This window comes from Osmerus eperlanus, chromosome 1 (assembly GCF_963692335.1).
Source record: "Osmerus eperlanus chromosome 1, fOsmEpe2.1, whole genome shotgun sequence".
Lineage (NCBI taxonomy): Eukaryota > Metazoa > Chordata > Actinopteri > Osmeriformes > Osmeridae > Osmerus > Osmerus eperlanus.
This window is the reverse complement of record NC_085018.1, coordinates 20,498,595-20,523,509: the sequence shown is the minus strand read 5'-3', so window position 1 is coordinate 20,523,509 and position 24,915 is coordinate 20,498,595. Positions and strand designations below refer to the sequence as shown.

The 24,915-nt window shown below is 41.6% G+C and overlaps 4 protein-coding genes across 4 annotated transcripts; 2 read left to right on the top strand and 2 right to left on the bottom strand.

Annotated features, from left to right (window-relative positions):
- Positions 1 to 7,250: 7,250 nt before the first annotated feature.
- Positions 7,251 to 12,158, bottom strand: rpn1 (ribophorin I). The gene is made up of 10 exons (XM_062469477.1): positions 11,772 to 12,158; positions 10,967 to 11,031; positions 10,163 to 10,469; positions 9,773 to 9,982; positions 9,475 to 9,667; positions 9,262 to 9,361; positions 9,027 to 9,165; positions 8,508 to 8,627; positions 8,160 to 8,405; positions 7,251 to 7,938 (listed from the first exon to the last, which is right to left on the bottom strand). The coding sequence occupies exons 1-10, from the start codon at positions 12,012 to 12,014 to the stop codon at positions 7,756 to 7,758; spliced, it is 1,806 nt and encodes a 601-aa protein (XP_062325461.1). The 5' UTR covers positions 12,015 to 12,158; the 3' UTR covers positions 7,251 to 7,755.
- Positions 12,159 to 12,380: 222 nt separating this feature from the next.
- On the top strand, positions 12,381 to 16,534 carry rab7a (RAB7a, member RAS oncogene family). The gene is made up of 6 exons (XM_062469522.1): positions 12,381 to 12,728; positions 14,218 to 14,274; positions 14,409 to 14,535; positions 14,652 to 14,870; positions 15,089 to 15,217; positions 15,390 to 16,534. The coding sequence occupies exons 2-6, from the start codon at positions 14,222 to 14,224 to the stop codon at positions 15,483 to 15,485; spliced, it is 624 nt and encodes a 207-aa protein (XP_062325506.1). The 5' UTR covers positions 12,381 to 12,728; positions 14,218 to 14,221; the 3' UTR covers positions 15,486 to 16,534.
- Positions 16,535 to 16,721: 187 nt separating this feature from the next.
- On the bottom strand, positions 16,722 to 19,244 carry hmces (5-hydroxymethylcytosine binding, ES cell specific). Its single transcript, XM_062469513.1, has 6 exons — positions 18,835 to 19,244; positions 18,605 to 18,748; positions 18,302 to 18,484; positions 17,811 to 17,956; positions 17,399 to 17,591; positions 16,722 to 17,219 (listed from the first exon to the last, which is right to left on the bottom strand). Exons 1-6 carry the CDS (start codon positions 19,021 to 19,023, stop codon positions 17,001 to 17,003), a joined length of 1,074 nt encoding a protein of 357 aa, XP_062325497.1. The 5' UTR covers positions 19,024 to 19,244; the 3' UTR covers positions 16,722 to 17,000.
- Positions 19,121 to 22,435, top strand: tusc2b (tumor suppressor 2, mitochondrial calcium regulator b). Its single transcript, XM_062469534.1, has 4 exons — positions 19,121 to 19,340; positions 20,002 to 20,267; positions 20,711 to 20,831; positions 20,998 to 22,435. The coding sequence occupies exons 2-4, from the start codon at positions 20,119 to 20,121 to the stop codon at positions 21,061 to 21,063; spliced, it is 336 nt and encodes a 111-aa protein (XP_062325518.1). The 5' UTR covers positions 19,121 to 19,340; positions 20,002 to 20,118; the 3' UTR covers positions 21,064 to 22,435.
- Positions 22,436 to 24,915: the final 2,480 nt, after the last annotated feature.

Sequence of the window (24,915 nt, the reverse complement as noted above, 5' to 3'; positions counted from 1 at the left end):
CTTTTATAGGCTATAAATAGGCCTAAATGAATGTGGTTCACAACAAATGCTTTTGTGAAATAAGAGAAGGCTATCATGTAATGTGAAGGCAAACATATCTTTGTCTTTTACTGTCTAATTTTGAGTGCTTAGGCTATCTCGACAAATTGTCATTTAGACTAGGGCCTATACTGTTAGGCCTATTTATTATTTTGGAGCTTGTCTTTTAGGTTAAATGAACTGCGAAGTCTGACTTCAATCAGATTGAATTCCTTACCCACCCATTGAGTTTATTAATGTGTTAAGGAATAAAAACTCGCAACGCTGTGATCGACCATCCCTCCTCCCGTTTTTTTCTGCTCCACACATTAACAGAAACTTTTAAAACATGCAAAGCCACAAAATCTCCAGCACGCGACCTGGGCTAGTGCACTGCCGCTGAAGCGAGGCAGGTGCAAAGGCGCAAGGACTGCTGCATCCCGGGCTCGTGTCCCCTAGAGTGCACACACACAAAAAGAGAAAACAGAGCTTAGTTAAAGAAAATGTGAACTCTGACAGGATTAATTGAATTAAGTTGAATGCAATCAGTGCAATGCCACTGAAAGCCACGCGAACATTTCCAGTGGTTGTCGTCGTTTCAAAGAGAATTAACTTATCAAATTGATATTCTAAAAAATATTGTCTAAATAAACGTAGATCTACATAAGATATCCCTAACAAACAACGAATGAGAACGAGAACGTGATCATTCATAATGTAGGCCCGAATAGACTGTTATTTTGATCAGATTTAAAAGCTGTCTTAACGAAAGTCCATTAAATACATCGATCTGATCGAATGTTCTGTTAAGATTAGAACACAATTGGTTACCATCAATAAGACCTTAATCCAACACTAAACAAAAAGCAAAAAAAAAATCCAGGGTCGCAAACCTAAAGAGGCTATATTATCTAATTGAAATAGAAATACACTTTTTAAAATGGAAACCAAGATACACCTCTGCTAAAATCAAAATGTAACTCTGGGACTAAATAGACTAACTCATGATATTATGATATATCATATTATTAGTAAGCCTATTAGTATCCAGGTGTAAGGCCTATTCGCATATTGTTGTTGTGATAGGTTATGAACCTTGTCATAGGCCTAAAAAGCATTTTGTATTAGCCTTCCAACAAATGTTTATGTAGGCTAGTAGGCTATATCTTATTTAGGCGCAATATTTTATTTTGTTAAAGCCTAGCCCACACGTTAGGCTATATGCCTATAGACTACAACATAAACATGTTCTGCAAGACGGTTTTGTGAACTGTCTCAGCGTTAATATTTATATGGATGCTGCATTAGATACCAAGGCTCTTCTTCTTCTGATTATTACCGGGGGTAATATTTCATCGGCACTAAGCAATCTTTGTTCTCTGTGAAGATAATAAATGGCCTAATCGTTATCAGCAAACTGCTGGGGGTGTCAGCACCGACCGAGGATGGAAGCGGGGTCCAAAGTGCCGCTGAATAAATTGGTGTTCCTTATCTCCCTCTCCCAGATTATCGCTGCCTTTTCAAACTTGCACAACAAATACATTCAATGCATCTAATGCATCATTTGTGGGGGAGGCGGTTGGGGGGGCGGAGATCACATAGCTTGATAGAGACAGATAGGCTCAGGCAATGAGAAATATTTACACATTTCACGCACTTTTTTGAGCCAATATTAGCTCCAGTGGTGTTTAGGGTGGTTATGAAGTAGGCCTTTGGTATAGCCTACATCCTTTACATATCAATGCAGGCTTTATTAAACACATATCACTGTGAACTGACATGATGGTTATCTTATTGATTAGTCCTGTCTCCTCATGGCGGCAATATCAACGAAATGGACGATGTTTTTGTACACCGCACCAAAAGTTTGTGTCGAATTTGAGAAAAGAAATCTTTTTTTTTTTTGTATTAGCCTCTCACATTGTTAAACAACTCAGATAGCTCTGAAGCTTTATGCCCTGCTCCCTGAAATTATATCCAATATCAATGATTTATGACATCCAGATGACTATAATGATAACAAGAATGGATGATGCGGTTTCATCCTTAGTCTAATAGCCTACATTGTCATTAGCCCATCACACCAGGTAAATGACAAAACGGGCTGTAGCAATAAATGTGGAATAGGCTAATCCTTTGGTCAAATTTACGAAAAGATGCGCCAACTTTTAGAAGTATTTACCTCATTAGGAATTTTGTGATTGCACTTTATATCGAATAATAAAATTTATATTTTATATTTGAATACACAAACAAACATTTTAGGTGATCCCTTCATGTTACTTCACTTTTCTGGGATATAGGCCTAAGCCTACAAAAGGATTCCTAAATTCTCTGCTGAAAATGTTTCTACCCAACATGAAACAGAAACAGGTTTCCACTTGATGATACAGTATTTATGAGTGACACTCATGGCAAAAAATGTTTTTTTCAATTCAGACGTTCGTTTAATAAGGTATTTCCACCGACCCTGCATGCTCTGATGGTCTCCCGGACAACTAAGATAACGGAGCAGCAGTTTTCCATATCGGCACCAGGGTCTATTATATTCCAGGATTAACTCTCCTTCCGAAAGGTCATACACAAAGTCATGAAACCTGGCATTTCCCCCATAGTCGTGAAGACATATTCATACAACGCAACGATGTCACTTCATCCGTCATCATAAACCTAATGCACCTAATACAATTATCTTGTTTAAGTTGTAATTGTGCACATATGTGACTTACATAAACTGGTCATTTAGTTTGTATTAATTAGACCTCTTAGACTGAGGAAGATAGTCCTTCAGTTTCTTACATGAAAATCCCTTGCCTGTTGAGGTAGGCCTACACAATGGAGTCAATATGCTGTTATGCAGGGACCTCTGGTGGTCTGATTAAAGAAGTAAGGGAAAGACAAGAGTAAACAAAGAGACGAAGGACGAAGAGAAGCAGGCACAGAGACAGACACAAACACAGAAAAACAATGACAGAACGAAAAAGTGAAAGAGCACTCTTAGTACTAGAAGGACATATGGAATGTTCCAGCTGGGATTCCCTGTGGCTGGACAGGAAGAGAGTGAAGTTCTGACAGGAAGTGTTTGCTCTGGGAGGGCCAACCAACACTGGGTGGAGAGAGAGGAGGGTTTTTTCCTGTCGGTTCATTAGCCACATTTCAAGCTTTCTAACGTTGCCTTTATATCTCTCAACTTTATTCACACACCATATATAACACAATAAGATTACTATAACATCTTAGTTTACTCCAAACCCATCCCTCCCCTGTATGGAGTCAGATGGCTGAGCAGTTAAAGAATCAGGCTACCAATCAGAAGGTTGCCGGTTTGATTCCCGGAGGTGCAAAATGAAGTTGTGTCCTAGGGCAAGGCACTTCGCCCTACTTGCCTTGGGGGGAATGTCCCTGTACTTACTGTAAGTCGCTCTGGATAAGAGCGTATGCTAAATGACTAAATGCATAAATGTAGTATAATAACATGCCTGGGTTTGTGTATGTATGGAGAAGTGCAGTAGAGAAGTTAAGAAGAGGAGAGTGGCTTAAGATACCAGACAGTATACATCAACAGTGGCATGGCAACTAGGTGTCAGCACCTAGATGGGACACTTCCTGACCAACGAGTTAATGACTACTTTTTGGAGTAATTATATCTCATGGGTGTGTTCCAAGCAACAACAGAGTAAATCCAGTCTGAGAATTAGAAGAAAAAAATTTAAGTGGAGATGTACACCAAGTGTGAAAGGAAACATTTCTTTGTCTCTCCTGAGCTCAGTGAACAATCAAAGTTTCCTATCAGCTCTAGAGTAGGGGAAATTGGCTGCCCTGGAAAGGAGAGGGCCACTCTCACCGCCAATGGGAAGTGCCCCTGTCACTCTAATCAGGACTGATAGAGGGAGAGGGAAGTGTGTGTGTGTGTGTGTGTGTGTGTGTGTGTGTGTACATGTGTGTACATCTGTACTGGCTGTTTGTGAAGTGCTGTGTGAGCCGCTTGATTTCTTTCACATTTCTTTTACAAAAGAAATGTCTATTTCACACATTCTGCAGTCATTATAGAAAAATTACCAACATGTACTTTGCTTTTCCTACAGAGGTATATGAGCTAACCGGGAGATTTTCTTTTTCTTTTGGCAAAACTTCTCTTACAAGGCATGACCAGCAGTGCTTTGATGGAGCGCCATGTGGCAGAGATCAGGGGGTCTTAGTGGGAGCTGTGGACAGTTACACATAACAGGAGGAGGGCAAGAGGATTACTGTCTCATTGATACAAATCCATACAGAAAGAGAAGAGGCAGTCTGACATCATTACAGACAATAGCTTAAATGTAGGCAGCACATGAACTTTTAAACTAAGCAGTGTATGTAATTTGTTTACATTCACATGACAGTTTTAAACGGTTATCCTCCTGCAGTCCATTTACCAGCCATCCCCTGATCAATCACCTCTTTCCAAGACAAGAATGCATCTGTTCTCACCCTTGACACAATCCTCTGTTTGAAGTCCATCTCCATCTCTCTTTCTCTGTGCTTTCCTTCCCCTCTTCTGTCTATCTGTCAGCCATATTTTTCTCCACCCCCTGCAGCTGCAAGGGGGCTACAGACGCTCCCATTGTGCTTCTCTTTTTCGCCCTTGCGCGTCTGCACCCACCACAATCACACCTGCCACCTGCCAAGGATACAGGGCCAGGGCTGGGTACACTTTCATCCACCTCTCCCCTGGCCCCCCAGCCCCAGTCCTGTCACTCTGGAATGGCTAAAACAGAGAGTTGAGGTGGAACTCAGAACAAGGGCTGCCGTTGTAGCCTTGATTTCTGATCTTCAAGTCAGGTTAAAATGAGCCTGTTGGTTTAATTTGGTGTGTTTACGCATATTTGGGTGAGAATTTTGTGAACTTTGAGAATTCATATGGTTGTGCATACCTTTGTGTGTGCATGTGTGTTATGAAGATGGGGCAGTGAGGGCGGTGTCTCTGTCTAAGTGATTTATGAGCATGCAATATGAAGGCTCCTCAGTGCTGGATATTGTTCTCCGACGGGTGTCTCTGTGGGGACAGTGTGTGTGTGCAAGTGTGTGTGCATGTGTGTGTGAAAGACAGGGAGAGTGAGAGAGAGAGAAATTAGATTAGGTAGAAGATTATTCAGGTAAAGCCTTCACATACCAACTCATCACACCACAGTTCTCTGGATTTCCCAAAAGATTTCTGGCATTTTGTTCAGATGTTTGCTCATTCACCAGTTGTGATACATACCACAAATGAAAATGCTTGCACCATAGTACTGCAACAATCCAGGAAAAGGAGAGAATAATCCTAACCTGAGAGACTATGACAGGCCAACCACATGGTGCCCCTAATCCCCCCCCTTCAGCCTTCCCCCACACCTACACACACACACACACACACCATCACACAAACATACTGGTATGTCTCTGCTCTCAGTTTGCCACATCAGGATACAGTGCTGTTCATGAATTCCGGTTCAAACTGTATTTTTCTCCGCTTTTACCAACAGCTCAACCGCAACCCTGATGTGACCGGTAATCACATCTCGTGACAGCAGACACAACCTAACAGAATATACAGTACATAACCAATGTGTACTCACCACAATCCACCACATGCATCAAACAGCAACAACAATGTACATACATTTTGTCAGTCACTACTGAGGCAAGTTGCCCTACTATGTGTACCAGAATATCAAATAGCTTAAAGAATTGCAATGTACATTCAGCTCTGGTCTTTCCCAGCAGACCTATAGTTAAATATGAATGTGGAGGTGCCCTAGTGGCTCTCTGGTCAAGTGCACATATCATGTACCCTAAGGCTTTACTGCAGGGTCCCGAGTTTGACTCCAGCCCGGGCCATTTCCTGCATGTACTCCCTTAAATGTCCTGTCTCTCTTCACTGTATTGGACTCAGATGAAAAAATACGTAATACTGAAAAACAATTACTAAGTGTGTGGCAAGTAGGAATGCTACATTTGGTCTAACAAGGCAACCAAAAGCAGGGATGTGTGGCGTCTAAAGCTCTCTGTAGCAGTGTGGTGTGAGAATGATACACCACGGGGGGCTCCCAGCCCTGACGGCAAATCTCCAGTGGCAGTGGAGCACAAACACTCAAACAAAAAAGCTATTGTGCAGCCTTTCATTGCCACAGAGCATCAGTGCTAACAGACATTGTCTTGGCCTTCCTCTACTGTGTATTTTCAGAATGATTATTGTATGGCATGTACAATATGTTAACCTTATCATGGCGTCTAGAGCGGAGTCTGTTACCATGGCACAGGAAATGACCTAGTGTGGCCCCTTGTGACCCATGAGGGAAAGCAGTGACCTCAGACTAACCCATGTCTCATCTCCTGTTTGTCCTGAGCTCTAATTGTAGGTAGGGCGGGTCTCCTCCTATACGGGTGGCAGGGCGCTACTCTGCTGTAGCTGTTTCTGTGAGGTTGTTAGGTGTGTTCTCTCTTCATTAGGCTCCAAGTTGGAAGGCTACAAAGCAACATTGTGTGCTGGAAACTCCCTATAAAGATTGTGCAGAAAGGAAGACCTGTAGTTATTGTCGGACCATAAATCAAATTTCTCGTAACTATCCATGTGAAGCTGTCTCAATGTCACTGGCACCTAAGAAGATATGCCTTGAATGACCTCGAGGTATCAAATACACGATTGGTGACCATACATTTCAATCTTGTATACTGGGAGCAGGGAACCATGCTGAAACAAGATTGCGTTTGGCCTCCATATATTGCAGAGCAAGAGCACCACTTAGTGGTGATACAATGCGTCTTGAGGAATCATACACTTCACCTTTATGAAGCTAATAAACATCTAAAACTCCAAGTATGGGAAACATCCACTACTGAATTATCGTGTTTTACATTTTTATTTCAAATTTGGTTTATTTTCCCCGCATTTAGCTCTGGATGTACACATACGTTTTCCACATTTTCCATAGCCCATGCCCATCCTCAGTCGTTCAATCAACAATCTCATGAAGACAACAGATATCCTACCAAAAAACTATGAAACTAAAGTTCAACAATATCAAAGTGTGACATGATGGTCTACACAAGTATAGGATACATGTATCCATCAGGGTTAGAATCTATATAATATCAGTGCCTCACCTTTGTTCAAACATACAGTATTAAAGAAGGGCAAGTAGTGTTAAATGATTGTAATTCCAAATCGGATAATAAAGATAATCGGTGCCAGTTTACCCAGATGGGGCACCTCAGGTTCAATCATTTTTTATTTCTCACCCTTTAAAGTACAGCCAAGATAAAGAGGGCATTCTGAGGACATGCATGGGAAACCCCTTGGAAGAACAAAAAGAAAATACAAAAAGTTTTTTTTTTTTTTACAATCATGAGCATGAAAAAAAAATCCCCAAAAAATAGGATTCCAAATTGAAACAATGCTTTATCTACACAAGAGATGGCAGAAAAGTTAACACAGGTGCAGTTTAACACTTGAAATGTGTTGTGAGGTGTGAAAGGGTCACTGTAGTGCTAAGCATTTTTATGGCTAGGCACAAAGGCACCAGTGTTTTATGCACTTACAGGTTACTTAGCATGTGTACTTTCTGTCTGGTTCTCAGAGGATGGAGAATGATCGCGTACAAAAGTGTGTGTTTTGTTTGAAACTATATTTCTACAATGAACGCAGGGCAGGTTCTACATACAAAAGGTTGGTATGTATTTGTGTGTGTGTGTATGGAGAGACTTGTGTATTTGTATTCAGAGAGCATCCAAGAGGCTGTCAATGCGAGTGATCAGCTCCTGTCTCTTGCTGGCTAGGCCCTTTTCATTCTCGATGTAAGCTTCCTTCTTCACCTTCCCTGCCACCAGGCGCTCAGCCTCCTGGCAGGAGCGACACACCAGCTCCTTCACCTGGCCATCCAGCTTCTGCACCTCGCCAACCTGAGAACAGACAGCAGAAGTTGAGACTACTAGACTACACTGTAGCGGTCACAGTACACACATTATGTGTAGAACCTAAACAACATACGAGTATTAATAATGATTTAAACTGAACTTAAATAACATGAGTATTAATAACTAAACTCATGTTCTTCAGGGTTGCCAATTGCAAAAAGTTTAAGAGTGATCCTTGGAACACGCCATTCGACCACTCTTCTTACCTTGTCGGCAAGGTCAGAGCCCTCTGCTTTCAGACGGGCTTGCAAAGAGCTGATGTCGTTGGTGAGTGTGCGGTGGTCTGCCTCCAGGGTCTTGCGGCCGCTGTTCAGGGCCCCCGTGTCCCTGGACTGCTTATAGCGGTTGACGACTTCGTCCATGTGGCGGTACAGCCCCAGGCGCTTGTTCACTAGAGTAAGAACCTGCTCTGTGATGGAGGCCACCTTCATGCGCACCTCAGCAGCAGGGTCCTATCACAGAACATAGGCAGATACCATCCAGTGGAAGTTGACATCAAGTGAACATTTGAAAGTGTACAGGATTTAGTAACAGTAACAGGCGGTTTGGTGTACCTTTGTGATAGCAAAGTCCAGGCGTACATAGATGATGACAGTGAAGAACAGAATGTAGAAGGCCCCCACCACCAACAGGGGCTCCTGCAGCATCAGGATCTTATTGAAGTTATAATGGACCTGAAAAGAGAAAGGAAAAACACAGGAATTAGACATTGCATTATACAATTATGAGGCCCTGTTTGGAGTGATACATTACAACAACTCAGTCCAGAACAAGTAATTATCTAATAAACACGTTCCTTCAATCCCACCCAGCCCAAACCCTGATATTCCCTGGAAGACAGACCATGAGATCACTACCTGAGGTTGCAACACAGAAATCTGAAGGCCATCTGTCATTTTGACAAATTAGAACACAGCGATCTACCATAACTTTAATTCACATACTCACATGCATCGATTTGTTTTCTGGCATTCTTTAGTCATTGCATTGGTAGGCTATATCACTACCACCAGAATAGATTGACAGAATTTCTTGTACGACCTACAAGAAAGTCTAGTGCAAACTCTGCTCACCACTACATCCTGGATATGCTGTTCCACCAAGTTGTTCTTGGAGGCTACCAGGACTGGACGGCCGAATGTGTCCAGGTAGGTGTAGTGCAGCTGGTCAGGAATACGGTCAATGGGGTAAGGGGTGTCCACGTGGATGTTCCTGAGGATGAACATAAAGAACATTGAAACAAATCCGAACAATTTAACAAGAATTAAAGTTGCGTATTTCAAATACAAACAACACACGTCTGCTTACCTGGCACCTTCTGGGAGTATGAGCTTCACAGTGAGGGAGTCAATGACCTGGTCATCATATACATGGTCTACAAGCCTCATTTTCAGAGCATACTGATCACCTGAGGTTCAGAAAATTCGATTAAAAAATAACAAACACTGGCATTAGCCTTCAGTGAAATGGACGAGAATGATCCCGGGGATCCCAGTTCATTGCAGGACATTAACAACTCACCTAGAGTGTAGAGGTACTCATAGCTGGGCAGATTGTAGCCGATGATGTAGTGAGTCTTCCAGCCACCGAACAAAGGAAAGCGGGGTCTGACCTCAACCTCTACAGAGTCTTCAAGAATCTGGAGGTGGGAGGTGGAGATGTTGCCAATCTCATCCCGGTAGTACACATCCTGAGCAGAGGCAGGAAGGATGGTCTGTAGAAGAGGGAGACAAGCAGTTATCATGCAATCTGCACAGAGACCACAGATCCTACCAGTTATTGGACAACAACAGAGGGGTCTTTCTGATGTTCAGCTTACCTTGAAGGACTTGACAGATGAGATGCCACTGTCCGACTGCCGCTGGTAGTCATACCGTGAGAAAGGCCCTTTCAGAGATGCCCCTGTGTGTCTCAAGTCAATGGTCTCTTCCACTGCGATGTTGCCCCAGTGAGAGACCTCAATGGTACGAGTGATGCTACTTATGGTAAGGAAGGGGCTGTTGTTCTCGTAATGGACCTTCATGGCATCCTAAAATGAACAGACAACATGAACAGATAATATAAGACCATAAGATAACATGCAGAAAATATTTGTATAACTCAGGAATATATACTGTCAATTGTCTCAATCCATATCTCTATGGATATGAGGATATATGTTTGAGTCAGTCTATGTCTCTATACCAGACAGGGTCTTTAGAAGCTATACCTCACTGAAGGGTCCAATGTCACGGAATGGTCCATACTCGATGACCTCATCGTTCTTGCTTGGGTTACCCAGCTTTGTGTAGCTCTCAACAGTCTTGGAGGCAAGACGGACACGGGTTGTCTGGCCACGGGTTGGGTAGGGAGAGTAGAGGTAGTGGTTACCCTGGAACACTACCAGCTGCCTCTCAGCCTGGGTGATGTGATTGGGGAAGGGCTTCAGAACATGGCTGAAGACAGTCTCCACCTTCACCCGGAGTTTAGCTCCACTTGCCAGACTGGAGGGCAACTGCACCTTGTAGAACTCCCCACTGCAGATAAATCATAAAAGGACTCATGAACAGACCCACAGAATCCCTTAACCCTTGTGTTCTCTTCGGGTCATTCTGACCCATCAGTCATTGTGACCCACCGTCGTATTGCGACAACTTTACTGCATACAAAAACAAAGTGAAGCATTTTCTTTTAACTGTTGGGCTGTCTCAGACCCTTCACATTGCAAAGGTTAAAAGATAATTATTTTTATTTGTTTTTGTATTGGGTAAAATTGGGTAAACACAACGATGCTTCGTTATGAACCTTTGGGTCATGTGACCCGAAGGCAGCACAAGGGTTAAAAGAAACACCATCTCCACTTCATGAACAGTGTATGAAGGATTATGCATTTCCATCAACTTGCATTCTACTCCCACCCATCCTTTGTTAGCAACACTTTGCTGTCATCCAGACGAAGATTATCTATTTGATTTGTTTGTCTTCTGTGGAGTTAATGTGAGAACATCTGCTATTGTCTGTTTTTCATTGTTACCTTTGACCTTGCAGTGTTGTCTGTTTGAGTTCCAGAATGCCATCCTCCTCTTCGTCACCTTTCACCTGGAAAAGACACTTAGGTCAGCCTAACGATACTAAATCAACTAGAAATCGCTTTTAGACCATGGCCAACGTGAGCATCATTGAGGTACACAGAATGCAAAGCTGCATTAATCAGGTGCACAATGCATACAGTTACACCCTCTCTCACAAGTGCAAGCAATAGTTTGCATTGTAACATTTAAAATCTGAAAACTATAATACAACCTTCCAAATATTCACTAGGAGGGTGGTGGACACGGAAGTAGCTTTGCTTAGCGCCTACTACGTGTCATTTGGCCACTGTCAACTTGTGCATTGCGGAAGCGCACCCGCTCGCTCGCCACATAGTGCCAATCAAAACGTTCCACGACCACTGCGCCATCATACATTTACCTTGTTGGCTAATGCAAATACTGTATTATCATTTTAAGTAACGTGTCTCGAATAAATGAATCGTTAGCAAAAATTGAAAAAAGAGCCAATGTAAAGCTACGACGTGCATATATGGGCTAACCACGTTAAGAAAGCTTGCCAACAAGTTTAAGTAGGTTTTAACTTCGATGTGCATTTACAACGATGTAAATCTTTGTATCACCTCCATGAGGTGCAGACTTGGTTATTTTACAGGACAGTTTTTGCAAATATTTGCTTTGGCTTCGTTCGTACGGATACATGCTTGCAAAACCAAGCTAGCTAACTAGCTAGCAAGTTCGCGTTAGCTCACTAATATCTGTCAGGCAAATAATGTATAATTCACTTACTGAAGCTCCGATGTACGCAAGATGTGAAACTAGATCTGGCTCTACTGCCAAAATAAAGTTGTGTACAGCAGAGTCACCCTGGTTTGAAAGAAGAATCTCCGCTGTTATCTTAGCAAGATGAGTGCTAAGATCCACCGTACGTTTCACCTCATCGTTGACTAACCCGTTGGCTGCCACTCGTTGGCCTAGAACAGTTATAACCAGAAGACATATACAGCCTAGAAGACGGTTCTTTTGAGCCATGGTTAGTGAGATAAAGGAAGGATTACTGGATATATTGTTTAATTGAGACAGAGAATGAAGAGCAGCAAAGTAAGGCCGCGCGCAGCTCTACAAAGCTGCCTGCAAACGAAGGAAGGATGACGCTTCATTCATTTTCACGTAATGACGTATGACCGGCACTTAACGTAAGGTATGTCTAGACCAGACAGGATCCAGATTGTGCTAAAATATTTACGGTTTACTCAATTCGGTTTACCCCCCCCCCCCCTCAATACCGCAGTTTTGTACTGTATATTTTTAGTAATTTCACACACACGTACACACACATCTTTGAAAATGACACAGCCTTGTCCCCAGGGCGTGTCCTGAACATCTGTCTGATTACGTCAAGTACCGCTAACACAGAGCAGAGGTTGTTTTGGAAGAAGCTGCTCGCTAACCCAAGCCTAGAATTAAAATTGAGATATAATTGTCACCGGTTAACACGTAGCTCTCGGGCTCAGAGTACAACATTTAACATTACATCGCAGACCTAGATAGGTAGCTAACTAGTTATTGATAAATATTACAGCTCACTACTAAAACTAGCCATCACTACTGTGAAGTAAAACTAGCGAGCTTCGCCGTCGCCTTCGCTAGCTCCATAGCGGCTGTGTTGTTTCATCACAGCAACAAAAACCTTTGAAGAAAGACCAGTGTCATAAGACAACAAACGGTGAATTTGTTTTAACCAAGGTAAGTGTTGTCATGTTTTTTGTTTAGCTGTTTTGAAATTAGATTTAGTAACAGGCTACTGTAGGCTATTCAGCTTTTCAGCCAGGATGAGGAGGTTTTCAATGTGAAGCTACAGTAGCTTGAGCCCTCAACTAGGTAGTTACTGCTGAGCTAGCATACTAACTAGTTAGGCAAGCTAGCTCGCTGCTATGTTTGACGCTAAACAGCTCGCGGGGTTTGCCTGTAATGAAACGGTGATACACTTTCAGACGTAGCCACGCTAGGCTACTAGGCAAAATTGCAGTATCTACTAAATATTTGTTCTCTGTTTACCATTGCATCAGATGTACACAAAACAGTTAAGAACAAACTCATGTAGCTAGGCTACATAAACAAGCCAAGCTAACTAACTTCTCTGACACAGGCAGAATTAACTGTGTACATACTGACGTCGTTTGGCTTTGTAGTACAAATTGTACATGTTGTACACATTTTGTAAGAGGCCCACACCATCCAGTAACTAGTCTTATCTGCTTGTCTTGAGCTGGTCCGGAAGGCAGTTAGTTTTGCCACCGTATAGTAGATTTTCTACCGAGATTATTAAAGTGAATTTAATTAAATTGAATAGACCTGAGGTGGTATCCGTTTTATGAATGTCAGTGTCGACAAGCTAGTATCGAGGTAGGAAACCCAGTAACTGTTCTCACACTCACAATGAGTCATGAGTTAAAGATTAAACGTCGAACTATCAATTCGATTGACAAGACAGAGATGCAATAAAAGTCCCATTCATGCATACAGTCCTACCATAACTTTAAAGTATCCAGACTTGCACCCTGTAGGTGAATACATCGATTAGGTTTCTTTTAACTAGGCCCATATTAGTGGCTTCTTCCTGGCAATAATCGTTGTCCACCAGCTACTGCTTTTTTCTATGACTTGCAACACTTCAGTTAAACTTCAAAAAGTCAGTTAATAAAGAAACTGATGATTTATGTATGTATTTACTAGCCTATCTTTTGCCAGAATTCTATGTTTCTGTTTGGGGGTGTCCTTTATGTGACTACAAAGACCATTTGCAAGTGTTGTGAGCTTAACTTAACTGAGAAGTGACAGAGTCAGCTGTTGTGTTTGTTGTTGTTCTTGTGTTAAAAGTTTTTCTCTATCTGGAACATGCTTGACTTGGTTACTTTCCGTGAGCTGTTCCTACTTGGAAGAATTTCAACACGGAACACACTGTGCCTGTTGTCCAATTATGATTTCTGTTACGTGTGCTACACGTTAGACTGGCAGGCTGACTTGAATATGAATGCAGATTGGATTTAACCCTGATTTGTGTTTTGTGAAGTCAGTTAGGCCGACCTTTACTTTGGAGTGAATGTGCTGCACTGACATGGTGTCATAGACATTTGACTCAATGACAGTAACAAGATATGGTTAGCATATCTGTTCATACATTTATATTCTTGTATTTTTTTAAACTATTTTTCATCCTCCCCGTTTGCTGCAGCACTATGACATCTAGGAAGAAAGTCCTTCTTAAAGTCATCATCCTTGGAGACTCTGGGTTAGTGGCATATCTACCTTCCCCAGCGATAGGCCCTAAATGACAACTGGTTAAAAATCTTACAAATTAAGGTCAATTGAAATTGAAAAATGTAGTATTTACTAATCTGTCCTTGTCTCCCTGTTTTTTTTCAGAGTTGGTAAGACCTCATTGATGAACCAGTATGTAAATAAGAAGTTCAGTAACCAGTACAAAGCCACAATAGGAGCTGATTTCCTCACGAAAGAAGTGATGGTGGATGACAGACTTGTCACAATGCAGGTACTGGGGAAGCAAATGCAATTCACTTGCATTTCCTATCTGTATTGAGATAATTTGAGAGCACACAGTATGTCAGTGAGTCCACTTTATAGGCTCGCTCATGTTCCCTTTTCCAGATCTGGGATACAGCAGGGCAGGAGAGGTTCCAGTCACTGGGTGTGGCGTTCTACCGTGGGGCTGACTGCTGTGTGCTGGTGTTTGATGTGACGGCTCCCAATACCTTCAAGACCTTAGACAGCTGGAGAGATGAGTTCCTGATCCAGGCCAGTCCCAGAGACCCAGAGAACTTCCCCTTTGTGGTACTAGGCAACAAAATCGACCTGGAGAATAGACAGGTCAGTTCTGCCATCCAAATACTGAAATATTTCCTATTTGATAATTGTTTTGAAGGGAGAGTTTCATGTTGGACAAATTATAATGTAATGTATTCATTGCTTTTCTCCAAAGAGATGTACAGGGGATATTTCAAGCCGCAACCTTTTGATCCATCCCCACACTGCTGTTTCTCAACACTGCTCAGAATACAACCTTCCTATTTTCTTTGACCTGTCAGGTAACAACCAAACGAGCACAGGCCTGGTGTCAGAGCAAGAACAACATCCCTTACTTTGAGACCAGTGCCAAAGAGGCCATCAATGTGGAACAAGCTTTTCAGACTATTGCGCGCAACGCTCTGAAACAGGTAATCTCAAAAGGAAGTAGATGAAGGCTTTGACCAAGATGTTTTATGTTGCATGCTTCTCTTGTTTTTTGTCTGTATTTTATTGTCAGTCTTCTTTCATTTCCAGGGTCGTTTAAATGTATGTATGTATGTATAATTTTTTATTATTTTTTTTCCCTCTTTTGTGGGGTAGGAAACTGAAGTGGAATTGTATAATGAGTTTCCTGAACCAATTAAGCTGGACAGGAACGAGCGAGCCAAGCCATCTGCAGAGACCTGCAGCTGCTGAGGGCCCTGAGGTACACACTGGCCCCACTACCCTGTCTTGCCTTGTCTATACCCTCTCCCCACACGCCACTGTGTGCTCCCCTCTGCCCCAATATTATCACTGGCCTTTGTAGATAGGAGCAGGGTTTCTCTCGTAGAGTATACTACACACACACACAAATAAAAACACACACTGTACTCACATCCATATGTACACAACACTCACTCGCTTTGAGTCTCTAAGGCCAAAAAAACACCCATAGGAAAATGACCATTTATTTTCAATGTATTGTAATACCCCCTCAGATAAGTTTTCACCAGGCTCAGACACCTTTCTATCCTTGTTTCCATGGCACCATCAAGCCTCACGTGCACTGACTGAAATAAATTCCCATGACAGTTTAAGGGCAGGTTTAGACATGGCTGTTCTTTCCCAGTGTTTAAGTGTGAAGAAAGTAATTTATATCAATGTGTGAACGTATGTGTGTGAATCCTGTTGATGTGCAACCCACAGATACAAGTGATAATTGGCTTGGAAGTGAAATGGCAACTCTGACAAACTGTTTTGTTTGAAGCATTACCTTAGCACTTTTTCATTTAAACACAATCAAAGACTTCAGATGAAATCCAAGTCAAAATTAACTATTTCAGCTCAAAGCTGTAGCAGTGTGGAACACTGCTCCTTTACCTCAATGATACCCTAACAAACTAGTCATTTGCTGTTTCTGAATGGTCAAAATGATGCTTTGCCTCAGATTGGAAGGTAAGTCATTTTTGGTCAACATTCAGAGGTTTAACGTGAGGGGTACAAAGGAAGACCCTCCATGATGTATAACATGGTACAATTGGAGAAGTGACAAAGTGTTTCTGTGACATGAATGTGACCACTAGTCATATTAAGTACCTCTGTATGGTCTTCTCTTTCCTCTATCAACTGTTGTAAGACTTTGTACATCTGCAAACCTCTTTCAAATTCATGGCAATGGCAAAAAAGCATGTCTTTGCCAAACTCCATATCTCTGCCGATAGCTCAAGTTGGCAAACAATTAAAGTGCTTGATATTTCTTTTAACAGATCTGATCTTTTATTGTTTGTTAATATGTTACATTTAAAATTAAATGGCATCCTATCGAAAACTGTAAAACCATGGGGGAAATGTAAGGATTCATCATCTTAAAATGGTAAATGCATAGCATCTACATTCTTTGAAAAACAATTTGCCATGTTTGAGGTAATAATGATAATAAAACAATTCTTGAATAAAATGTTTTAATTCAATATTGTACAAACGTTTAACAGACCAAATGCATACCTACCATAGGCTGACATGGCCTTGCACATCATAGTTTAACTACAGAAATATATACGTTTAATGAAATAGGGCAGGCTAACCAGCCCTGTTACTGGAGACTTACAGTGCTGTAGGCCGCTGGATACATGACAAAGGAGGGTTGGAGACAGAACCTGCATGATGGTAGCTCATCAGGAACAAGATTGGACAGCCCTGCACTAAATTAAGATGAATAATCTGCCCTGCTCAGTTAGTCCGTGGCTTCTTGCCAGCTCCCTGCAGCCACTGCTGGAGGGACCCTGCAGGCTTGGTCTTCTTCTCTGGACTGGTCTTTATAGGGAGGTTATGAGCTCCCATATGCTCCTCCTCTTTGGTCTCCTCAGAGTCTGGCTCCTTCCTCTTGGAGGATTTGCTACCCTTCAGCCAGCTCATCATCATTTTACTGCTGGCTGTGGGCTTGGGCTCCTAGAATAGTTGTATAGATTTCAAAAGAAGATTAAAAGGTAATGTATTTTTGATTAACTTTGTTTAATGGATATTTGTTTAAGGACATCTCCGCCAGAAAACATTTACCACTAAAATTTTACATTTATGTTATAAGATATAGTTTATTAAATCAAATAATTTGAATCTGTGACAGTTACCTTCTTAATCTGAGGATCCACAGGTTGCAGGCACTCAGGAGAGTTGTTGCGTGAGTTGTTCACCAATGACGAGACACAATGATAGGTCAAAGTGTTTTTAGACTGAAGCAGGTGAAGAGCTTCTAATGACTTCACCTCACCGTAATCCAGCCATCTTCTAATCTCCTCCTCTCCATCCAAAATAGCGGGCATCCTACAGTCAAAGTATAGTTCAGTGTTAATATCACTCATAAGAACTTTAACCTGTTGTTCATACTGGTTTACAAATGTTGTTGGTAACATTCAGTCTTACAATGAGCCTCCCTTCTAAAGCCCCCAAAATATTTTGACAAAGCAAACATGCACAACACATTTTTGCAAGCTGTTGCTGCTGGTGAACAATGGGATGCCTGCCCAATGGAATCGTCCTTACCGGTCATGAATGCACTGCAGGTTAGGGGATGCATCTACAGTGATGATAGTGTAGGTGTAGAGAGGATCTTCACCACCTGGGGGCATCCAGCAGTCAAACAACCCAGCAATGGTTAGAACCTTCCACCCTGTCCACTCTTGGTCTTCCTACACAAGACAGCAATGTTGTAACTAAGCAGAACAGACGCACAAATTCAGACATAGCTGAATGTTATCATTTACATTTAGTCATTTAGCAGACGCTCTTATCCAGAGCGACTTACAGTAAGTACAGGGACATTACCCCGAGGCAAGTAGGGTGAAGTGCCTTGCCCAAGGACACAACGTCATTTGGCACGGCCGGGAATCGAATCAGCAACCTTCTGATTACTAGCCCGATTCCCTAACCGCTCAGCCACCTGACTCCCCTTATCACTCCCATTATCAGTGTTACTATTGTTAATGGAGCAGGTGAAGATTGAGCAGACCTTTTTTTTGCGCAAGAGAACGTACCTCTAGAGAGCACAGTGTATTCTCCTTTTGAAGGGCCTCCTGCTCCTCGGTTTTCTCCTGCGTCTCCTCCTTGTGTACCTGTGGAAAATATATAAAGAACGGCTGCTTGTCTTTCTCCTGTCTCCTCCATTCATAAAAGCCATCGGCCAGAATGACACACCGCTGCCCTTTCAACAGGGGATCCTGGGAAAACAAACATTGGCTTACAAACACAAAACCAAAGTTGTCTACAGTGAAAACACACTGTGGAACATTATCAGTGGGATATTCTAACAACTAGGTAACGTATGACTCACTCAGCACCTTGTACGACTTCTTCTCTAGCAATGTATCACTGCGGCAGTTGTTGGTATTGTATTGCATCTTTCTTGGGTCACTTTCTTTGAACCAGGAGGGAACCAGGCCCCAACGCATTGCTGCCAGCACACACTCGTCAACTGGGGAATTCTTTAGAAAAAAAAATTGTAATTGTGAATTGTAGCAGATTTTCTAACAGGGTGGGATGGAATTGGTTGATCTGGATAACCTCATACCTTATCAAAATGTCTCAGGGATAGCAAGACGGGACTCATGGACTGAGGACTTTTGTTGTAGGAGGGTCGGTATTTGTCAGAATCCCCTTCCTTCCATCTCGGTTGTCGACGTTGCCCCGCTCGGTCTCGGTAGCGAGAGGCACGGCAAACTTCGTCTGGCGCTAGGGTGCATGCGGTCCTTCCGCACATCTTCCTTTACCTCGTTGCTGCACGACTACAGACAAGTCGATGCTACAGACACACACAAAAACTACGGTCGTACGATGATACTAGTAATGCAGCATCTGGTCTACGCTGCCCCGGAAGTGACACACACAGGAACGGAAGCGAAGCAGGACACCCAGCTAGCTTGACAGTGGAGAGGCAACTAGCTGTCTGCAGCAGTAGCTAAAAACCCTACCATTCCAACCAAGCTTATTTCGTTTTAGCTGTGGACGGTTCATCTCGTTAAGGATACAACTCCGAAAGGCAGAGCCTCTAGACTCAGTTGGAAAAAGTGACACGGGGTACGTTTGTGAAGCAAATATTCCTGCCACACAAGCCACGTACTGTAGCTAGCTAGTAGCTTGTAATAGTGTGAGTGGCAAGTGTTTGTTTGACAGCTAAAACTAGCTCTGTAGCTTCTAGCTCAAACGTTAAGTAGCCAGCTTGTTCTAGTGCTAGCTGCCGGGCAGAAGACGTGGTGGTCATGTGGTGGTGGCCTTGACTGTCGTAGCATTGATTTCGTGTTTCGTTAGAAAAATTGAAGGTGTCAGACTAGGGTATCTTTTAAATATATTTGTTTTATTTTATAAATTAATCCTGACTACAGCCCCGGGTTCTATAGTATGACAACAACTAGCTAGCTTGTTGTCAGGCTAACGAATAACGAGGAGCCGAGTACGGCTCCATTTGTGTGGTTGAAAGGCTAGGCTACGCGTAGTTACTAAGTGAGATCAGGTGGCTAATACTCGTTAGCTGCTACAAAGTTAGTAGAATAAGCAGTCTACCTAACTACTAGCATTAAGCTGGTTAAACTAATGACTAACTACTGTCCAACAATGTCTGTGTTTGAACATAACAGTGCAATAATACACTAATTGCTGAAGATGACAGGCGCATATCTCTCCCTCTGTCTCTCTCTACCTCTCTACCCGAACTGCTCTTTTTCGCCCCATTATTCTTTAGACTAATTTGCCTTCAAAACTGTGTGCGTACTCTGGAGTGCTCTTTCAGAGGACTACCTGCGAATCACATCACCATTGGGGGCACTACGGCCACGTAAATAATGTCCTACAGTTGAAGATGGGAGGTAGTGGCTCAAAAAACAAAGGTTATTGGCCTTTTGCTGGCTCAGGAAGTGTTGATGATCCAACCAAAGAAGGAAATGAGCAGTCATTGGCAAAACTTCGAAGTTTCCGAAATGCGACTCCGTTCGTGTTTACTAGACGAAGGTAAATATAGCCGCTGAGGCATGCTCTCAAGGCACATGCAAGCCAGATAACTATTTACTGGGAAGCAGTTCTATGAAGGCAATAGAGCAAGACTTATTGCACTCAAAGAAGTAATGGATCAACATGTTGTATTCTGTTGTACAGTAGTTCTGTATCAATTAATGACACATAACACATCCAAGTTGAATGAATTCTAAAGCATTTCACACACTAAATTAAGTGTTATAATGTATCTTGTCACATACATTTAGTCATTTAGCAGACGCTCTTATCCAGAGCGAAGATACACGGTATCTTTACATCTTCACATCTACACATACAATACAATATAATTAGATGAGTGGAGAGGAGCATGATCAAACATTCAAATGTTCCTGTAACTTTACACTTTACACTACGTTACAAATGGCAAATAATGATTACCGTGTATCTTTTGTCTGCAGCTCTCTATACTTTGATGAAGATGGTGACTTGGCCCATGAGTTCTACGAAGAGACAGTTGTGACAAAGAATGGACGTAAAAGGGCTAAGTTTAAGAGGATTCAGAAAAACCTTATACCTCAGGTAACAGCCATATCGCAAATCCTTCTGAAGCCAGAACCATAAGGACTGCAATAGCATAATGTATTTTTCTGTGTACAATTAGAGAAAATGTACAGCCTGTATTGAAATGGGGAGACAATGTCTCTGTTTGGTAAGTGATTTTGTTCGCTTTTCATCCTCCCCACAGGGAACCATAAAGCTGGAGAACCCCTGCATCCATGTGGATTTTCCAGTTGTTCTCTGTGAGGTTTGATTCAGCCTTGGGCACATTTTCAGACCAGACTCAGACTAGTCACTGTGTCAACTCCGTCCCAGTTTCCCCTTCAACCTAGCCTACACCTGGATGCCCCCACCCTGCTATGAAACGCTATGGTGTCCTCTTGACGATATTTGATGCCCCTTTGTGGAAAGGCTGTCTCAACAAGTGTTGAGCCTCTGCATGTGAACTCTATGGTGTGGCTTCTGTGCAGTTTGACACAGTGGAAGGAGGATACTCATGGAGACGTGATGTATGAATGATGTCTTCAACTATGAGAACTTTCTTCTTTTATGTTACACTAAACATCAATATATACAGTGCAGGTCCTGTGTGTATGATCGTGTTAGTGAAAATAGGATGATGGCTAATGGTCCCTTTTTGTTTTACAGCAGTGTCTTCTGGTATAATCCACCAATCTCAAGGAGAATGTACAAGTCTAGTCTAAATTGAACTGTGGGCGTTAAGATGATGGTTCCTTATCTGTAAACCATGTCCTAGGGAGGGATTGTCCATCTGTACTGAGAAGCAAGGGGCATTGTGTAGAATTATGTGATTTTGCTGAAAGCCCTCAGAGCTTTCAGAAAAATGATTAGGATTCAAGATCAGGGTCATGGGGTTTGAGGCATGACATTTTGTGGAAATGAATGCTTTCAAGGCCTGCTTAAATTACCATCATGCATGAAGCTGGCTATGCTTATCAGTAATATCCCCATGGAGTAGACAATCACTGGTCATTGTGATCCGAATAATTCAACATGATGTTGTGGTGTTCGATAAATTGGCTGTAGTGATCATGATGTGACCAGGACTTAGAGACACATGCACGTACAGAGTTTAAATGAATCCCACAAGAGAACCTCTGTTCCTTTGCTGCTGTGGCAGAAAACATTTAACTGTTAATTTATTACTGTTACAATGGCATTGTTTTTTTAATAACAACTCAATGTACTACTATGTCTGGGTCTCTTTTTTATGTAATCACAAAGCCAATGTTTCTCTACCATGGTTAGGATATTTGGATATTTATGTGACAATGGATGATATTTGGAATAGTTGACTAAAACTTGTGCTCTTAGCCTTTTATATCCTAAATTAACTCTAAAGTATAATGTAGAGGCATAGTAAACATGTTGTCACTGTATCGCACTAGTCCAAGTCATCATTTGTGTACTAGTATATCTATGTTTCAGATTCAAATTGTTTTTGTATGATTGCCACCAGATGATCCTCAACAATGGCACTGTGACTTAATGTACTTTAAGAAGCTAAGCTAAAAGAAATGTTTGTTATTTCATCTTCACATTTTGTTTTCTTCCCCAATGTTGGCTTGGAAACGAAATATGTAGCCTACTACACTACACTTGTGTATGTTTTATTGTTGTTTTGACTCATGCACTGAATGTGGGAGCAGGTTTTTCCCTGAAAGCAGCAGGTGCCCGCCCAGGGCCTGTATAGTGGACTGTGGCATGTCCTTGGCACCGGGGCCTTTCAAGGCATTCTAGGACACCTTACAGCACAAAAAAAAACAACAAGATGAAAACAATACAATCAAACATACAGATCAAGGAATACAATCAGTAAAAGCTATTCTAAACAGATATGTTTTAATCTGAGTTTTAAACTAGGAAATACAGCAAGTTAGTGTTATTGCAAGTCTATGTTGATGTACTGTGTGGTTATCTCTCACATTGTCACGATGGGCACAGTCAGGCAGTGTTCCTTTGTTTTTGTCAGGCCTTTCCTGTCCTACTGTCCTGCATGAATCCAGAAGCACAGAAGGGAACGTGTACTGTAGCTCAGAGAGGACTGCAAGTACTGCACAGGAAAGAGCAGCTGTGTGTGTGATGGTGTGTTATTGAGAACGAAAAAGACACAGTGTGAAGGATCTATGACCATGCATCCTCCATGGGAAAGGGTTTCCTGTTAAGCTGCCTGTGTTTTTGTTTTTCTTAAAAGATAAAAGAGTATTGGATTTAAATCCACTACATGTTATTAGAATTATGTAATGGTTTTGGTCTATGCAGAGGAGCAAAAAACTTTTACTTAAGAGCCTTTGTTTGCTGCACCACAAGAGGGAAAGGTTACAGTGCAGTGTTATTTGAAGATATTTCCACAAACAAATAGGGATTGGGTTAACAAAAGGATGCATATTGGTAAGTAATCACATTCACTGTGCAACAAATGTGCCCTCTTCATTTGAATATGTTTTTAGTTACATGGTAAGTTACATGGTAAATGAGGAAACGGGTTGAATGATTTTGTGTGGACTCCCTACACAATCTGAGTTCAGGCAGCTTCCTTACGACACTGCATGTGTTGTTGAATGAAAGATTATTCCCAAGAGTTGCAAAAGCATTTGTGAAAGCAAATGTACATTGTCCCAGTTGAAATACATTACAAAAAATACATACATTTGTAAAACAATATTGTATAAACTTGTATGTCACCCTTAGTTAACATCTGGACAAACTTCTACTTTACAATTGTTCAGTGTTATATCAATCTATTTGTCATATGAATAAAGTCCAACAGCAACAAACTGTGCATGCATTTACTGTTATTCACAAGTCCATGTTTCTCTTATGATAGTTTGGCAGTAACTGTTGACTCATGCGCTTCTGCACATGCCCTGGGTACAAGAGCAACTTTTTATTCTGTACATTACACATTACACACTGAGGGTAAACTTGATCACTCTGTCCAAGCCAGACAGCAATTGTAATATAGGTCTAAATACAATACAGTGCTAGTGAGCTTCTATTACAGAGCTTTATTTGTGCATTGATGGTAGCCACCCAAAGCATGGAACAGAAAGGCCAGAAACATCTCTTTATACACTCTAACAATAGAATAGATGCATAAGTAGACTACTTTCTCTGGATAGATTGAATTATGGTTATCTTGCGATTTCAGTTCAAGAAAGAGGTCAGTTTCTGTGGGAGGGACTGAGGTGGGGTCTTGGAGGTTGCAATATAATTTGAAGGTGGATTTAAGACTCAATCTCTTATTGCCTCTACTGCCTATAAGCAAAGAGTAAAACGTCCCCTTCAAGAGGAAAAAAACTACGCTGAGAGAAGGACCCTATTATTTGGCAAGTTACACATTATTATTATGTATGTCGACAACTGTGTGCCTGTATGACATTTACCTACCAATTATATGGTCAGAGTATGTACATATCATTAATAATAATCACCCAACAGTCATATTTTGATGAATCAGAATGTATTTTTTCCCCTCTGAAAAGCAGAGACGGAGATTGCACTTTCTGCAGGGCGTATTAGAATATCCTTTTATGCAGTGTCTACAGCGTCCTCTCGTTGTCTTCACCATGTTGTATGTTGCAAATACAAAGTAAGACGTGAAATCGTATGTGGCAAAGAAACTGTCAAAACTGTGAAATTGTATTTGTTCACACTTCTTAAAGGTAGAATAAGAAGGAGGTGTTTCATTTATACCAGATACTCATATACATGTTTACATTGATATACATACTGACTGTGCATGGGCATGTTTCCCTCATATTATTAAATATATTGTTGGATTAAACCCCCATTCAAATCGATTTTAGCATTATAAAAAGTCTGGCAGAGGTAAAAAGAAAAATGCTTTGCCTTAATGGTATGACTAAACCAATAATCCTTTCGCGAAGGGGGACCAAGCATGTGTTAAATCAAAAGCTAACATTATTTAGGGTCTTTGTAAATATTCTGTGACATTTCAATCAGACCAAAACGTCAGTATTTTTTTTAATTATATATATATATTTATATGCATATAAAATTGTATTTTACCACACTACATTTGAATGTATGTAATATTGTGTTGCAAACCTGTACCCGGAAG

Excerpts from the sequence above, each read along its gene's own strand:
- rab7a (XM_062469522.1), top strand. The coding sequence starts at position 14,222 with ATGACATCTAGGAAGAAAGTCCTTCTTAAAGTCATCATCCTTGGAGAC. Across the intron at positions 14,275-14,408 it reads ATCATCCTTGGAGACTCTGG|AGTTGGTAAGACCTCATTGA; the intron begins GTTAGTGGCATA and ends GTTTTTTTTCAG. Across the intron at positions 14,536-14,651 it reads ACAGACTTGTCACAATGCAG|ATCTGGGATACAGCAGGGCA; the intron begins GTACTGGGGAAG and ends TCCCTTTTCCAG.
- rpn1 (XM_062469477.1), bottom strand. The coding sequence starts at position 12,014 with ATGGCTCAAAAGAACCGTCTTCTAGGCTGTATATGTCTTCTGGTTATA. Across the intron at positions 10,470-10,966 it reads ACAACACTGCAAGGTCAAAG|TGGGGAGTTCTACAAGGTGC; the intron begins GTAACAATGAAA and ends ATTTATCTGCAG. Across the intron at positions 9,668-9,772 it reads CATCTGTCAAGTCCTTCAAG|ACCATCCTTCCTGCCTCTGC; the intron begins GTAAGCTGAACA and ends CCTCTTCTACAG.
- hmces (XM_062469513.1), bottom strand. The coding sequence starts at position 19,023 with ATGTGCGGAAGGACCGCATGCACCCTAGCGCCAGACGAAGTTTGCCGT. Across the intron at positions 18,485-18,604 it reads TAGAGAAGAAGTCGTACAAG|GATCCCCTGTTGAAAGGGCA; the intron begins GTGCTGAGTGAG and ends TTGTTTTCCCAG. Across the intron at positions 17,220-17,398 it reads TGGATCCTCAGATTAAGAAG|GAGCCCAAGCCCACAGCCAG; the intron begins GTAACTGTCACA and ends CAACTATTCTAG.
- tusc2b (XM_062469534.1), top strand. The coding sequence starts at position 20,119 with ATGGGAGGTAGTGGCTCAAAAAACAAAGGTTATTGGCCTTTTGCTGGC. Across the intron at positions 20,268-20,710 it reads TTCGTGTTTACTAGACGAAG|CTCTCTATACTTTGATGAAG; the intron begins GTAAATATAGCC and ends TTTTGTCTGCAG. Across the intron at positions 20,832-20,997 it reads AGAAAAACCTTATACCTCAG|GGAACCATAAAGCTGGAGAA; the intron begins GTAACAGCCATA and ends TCCTCCCCACAG.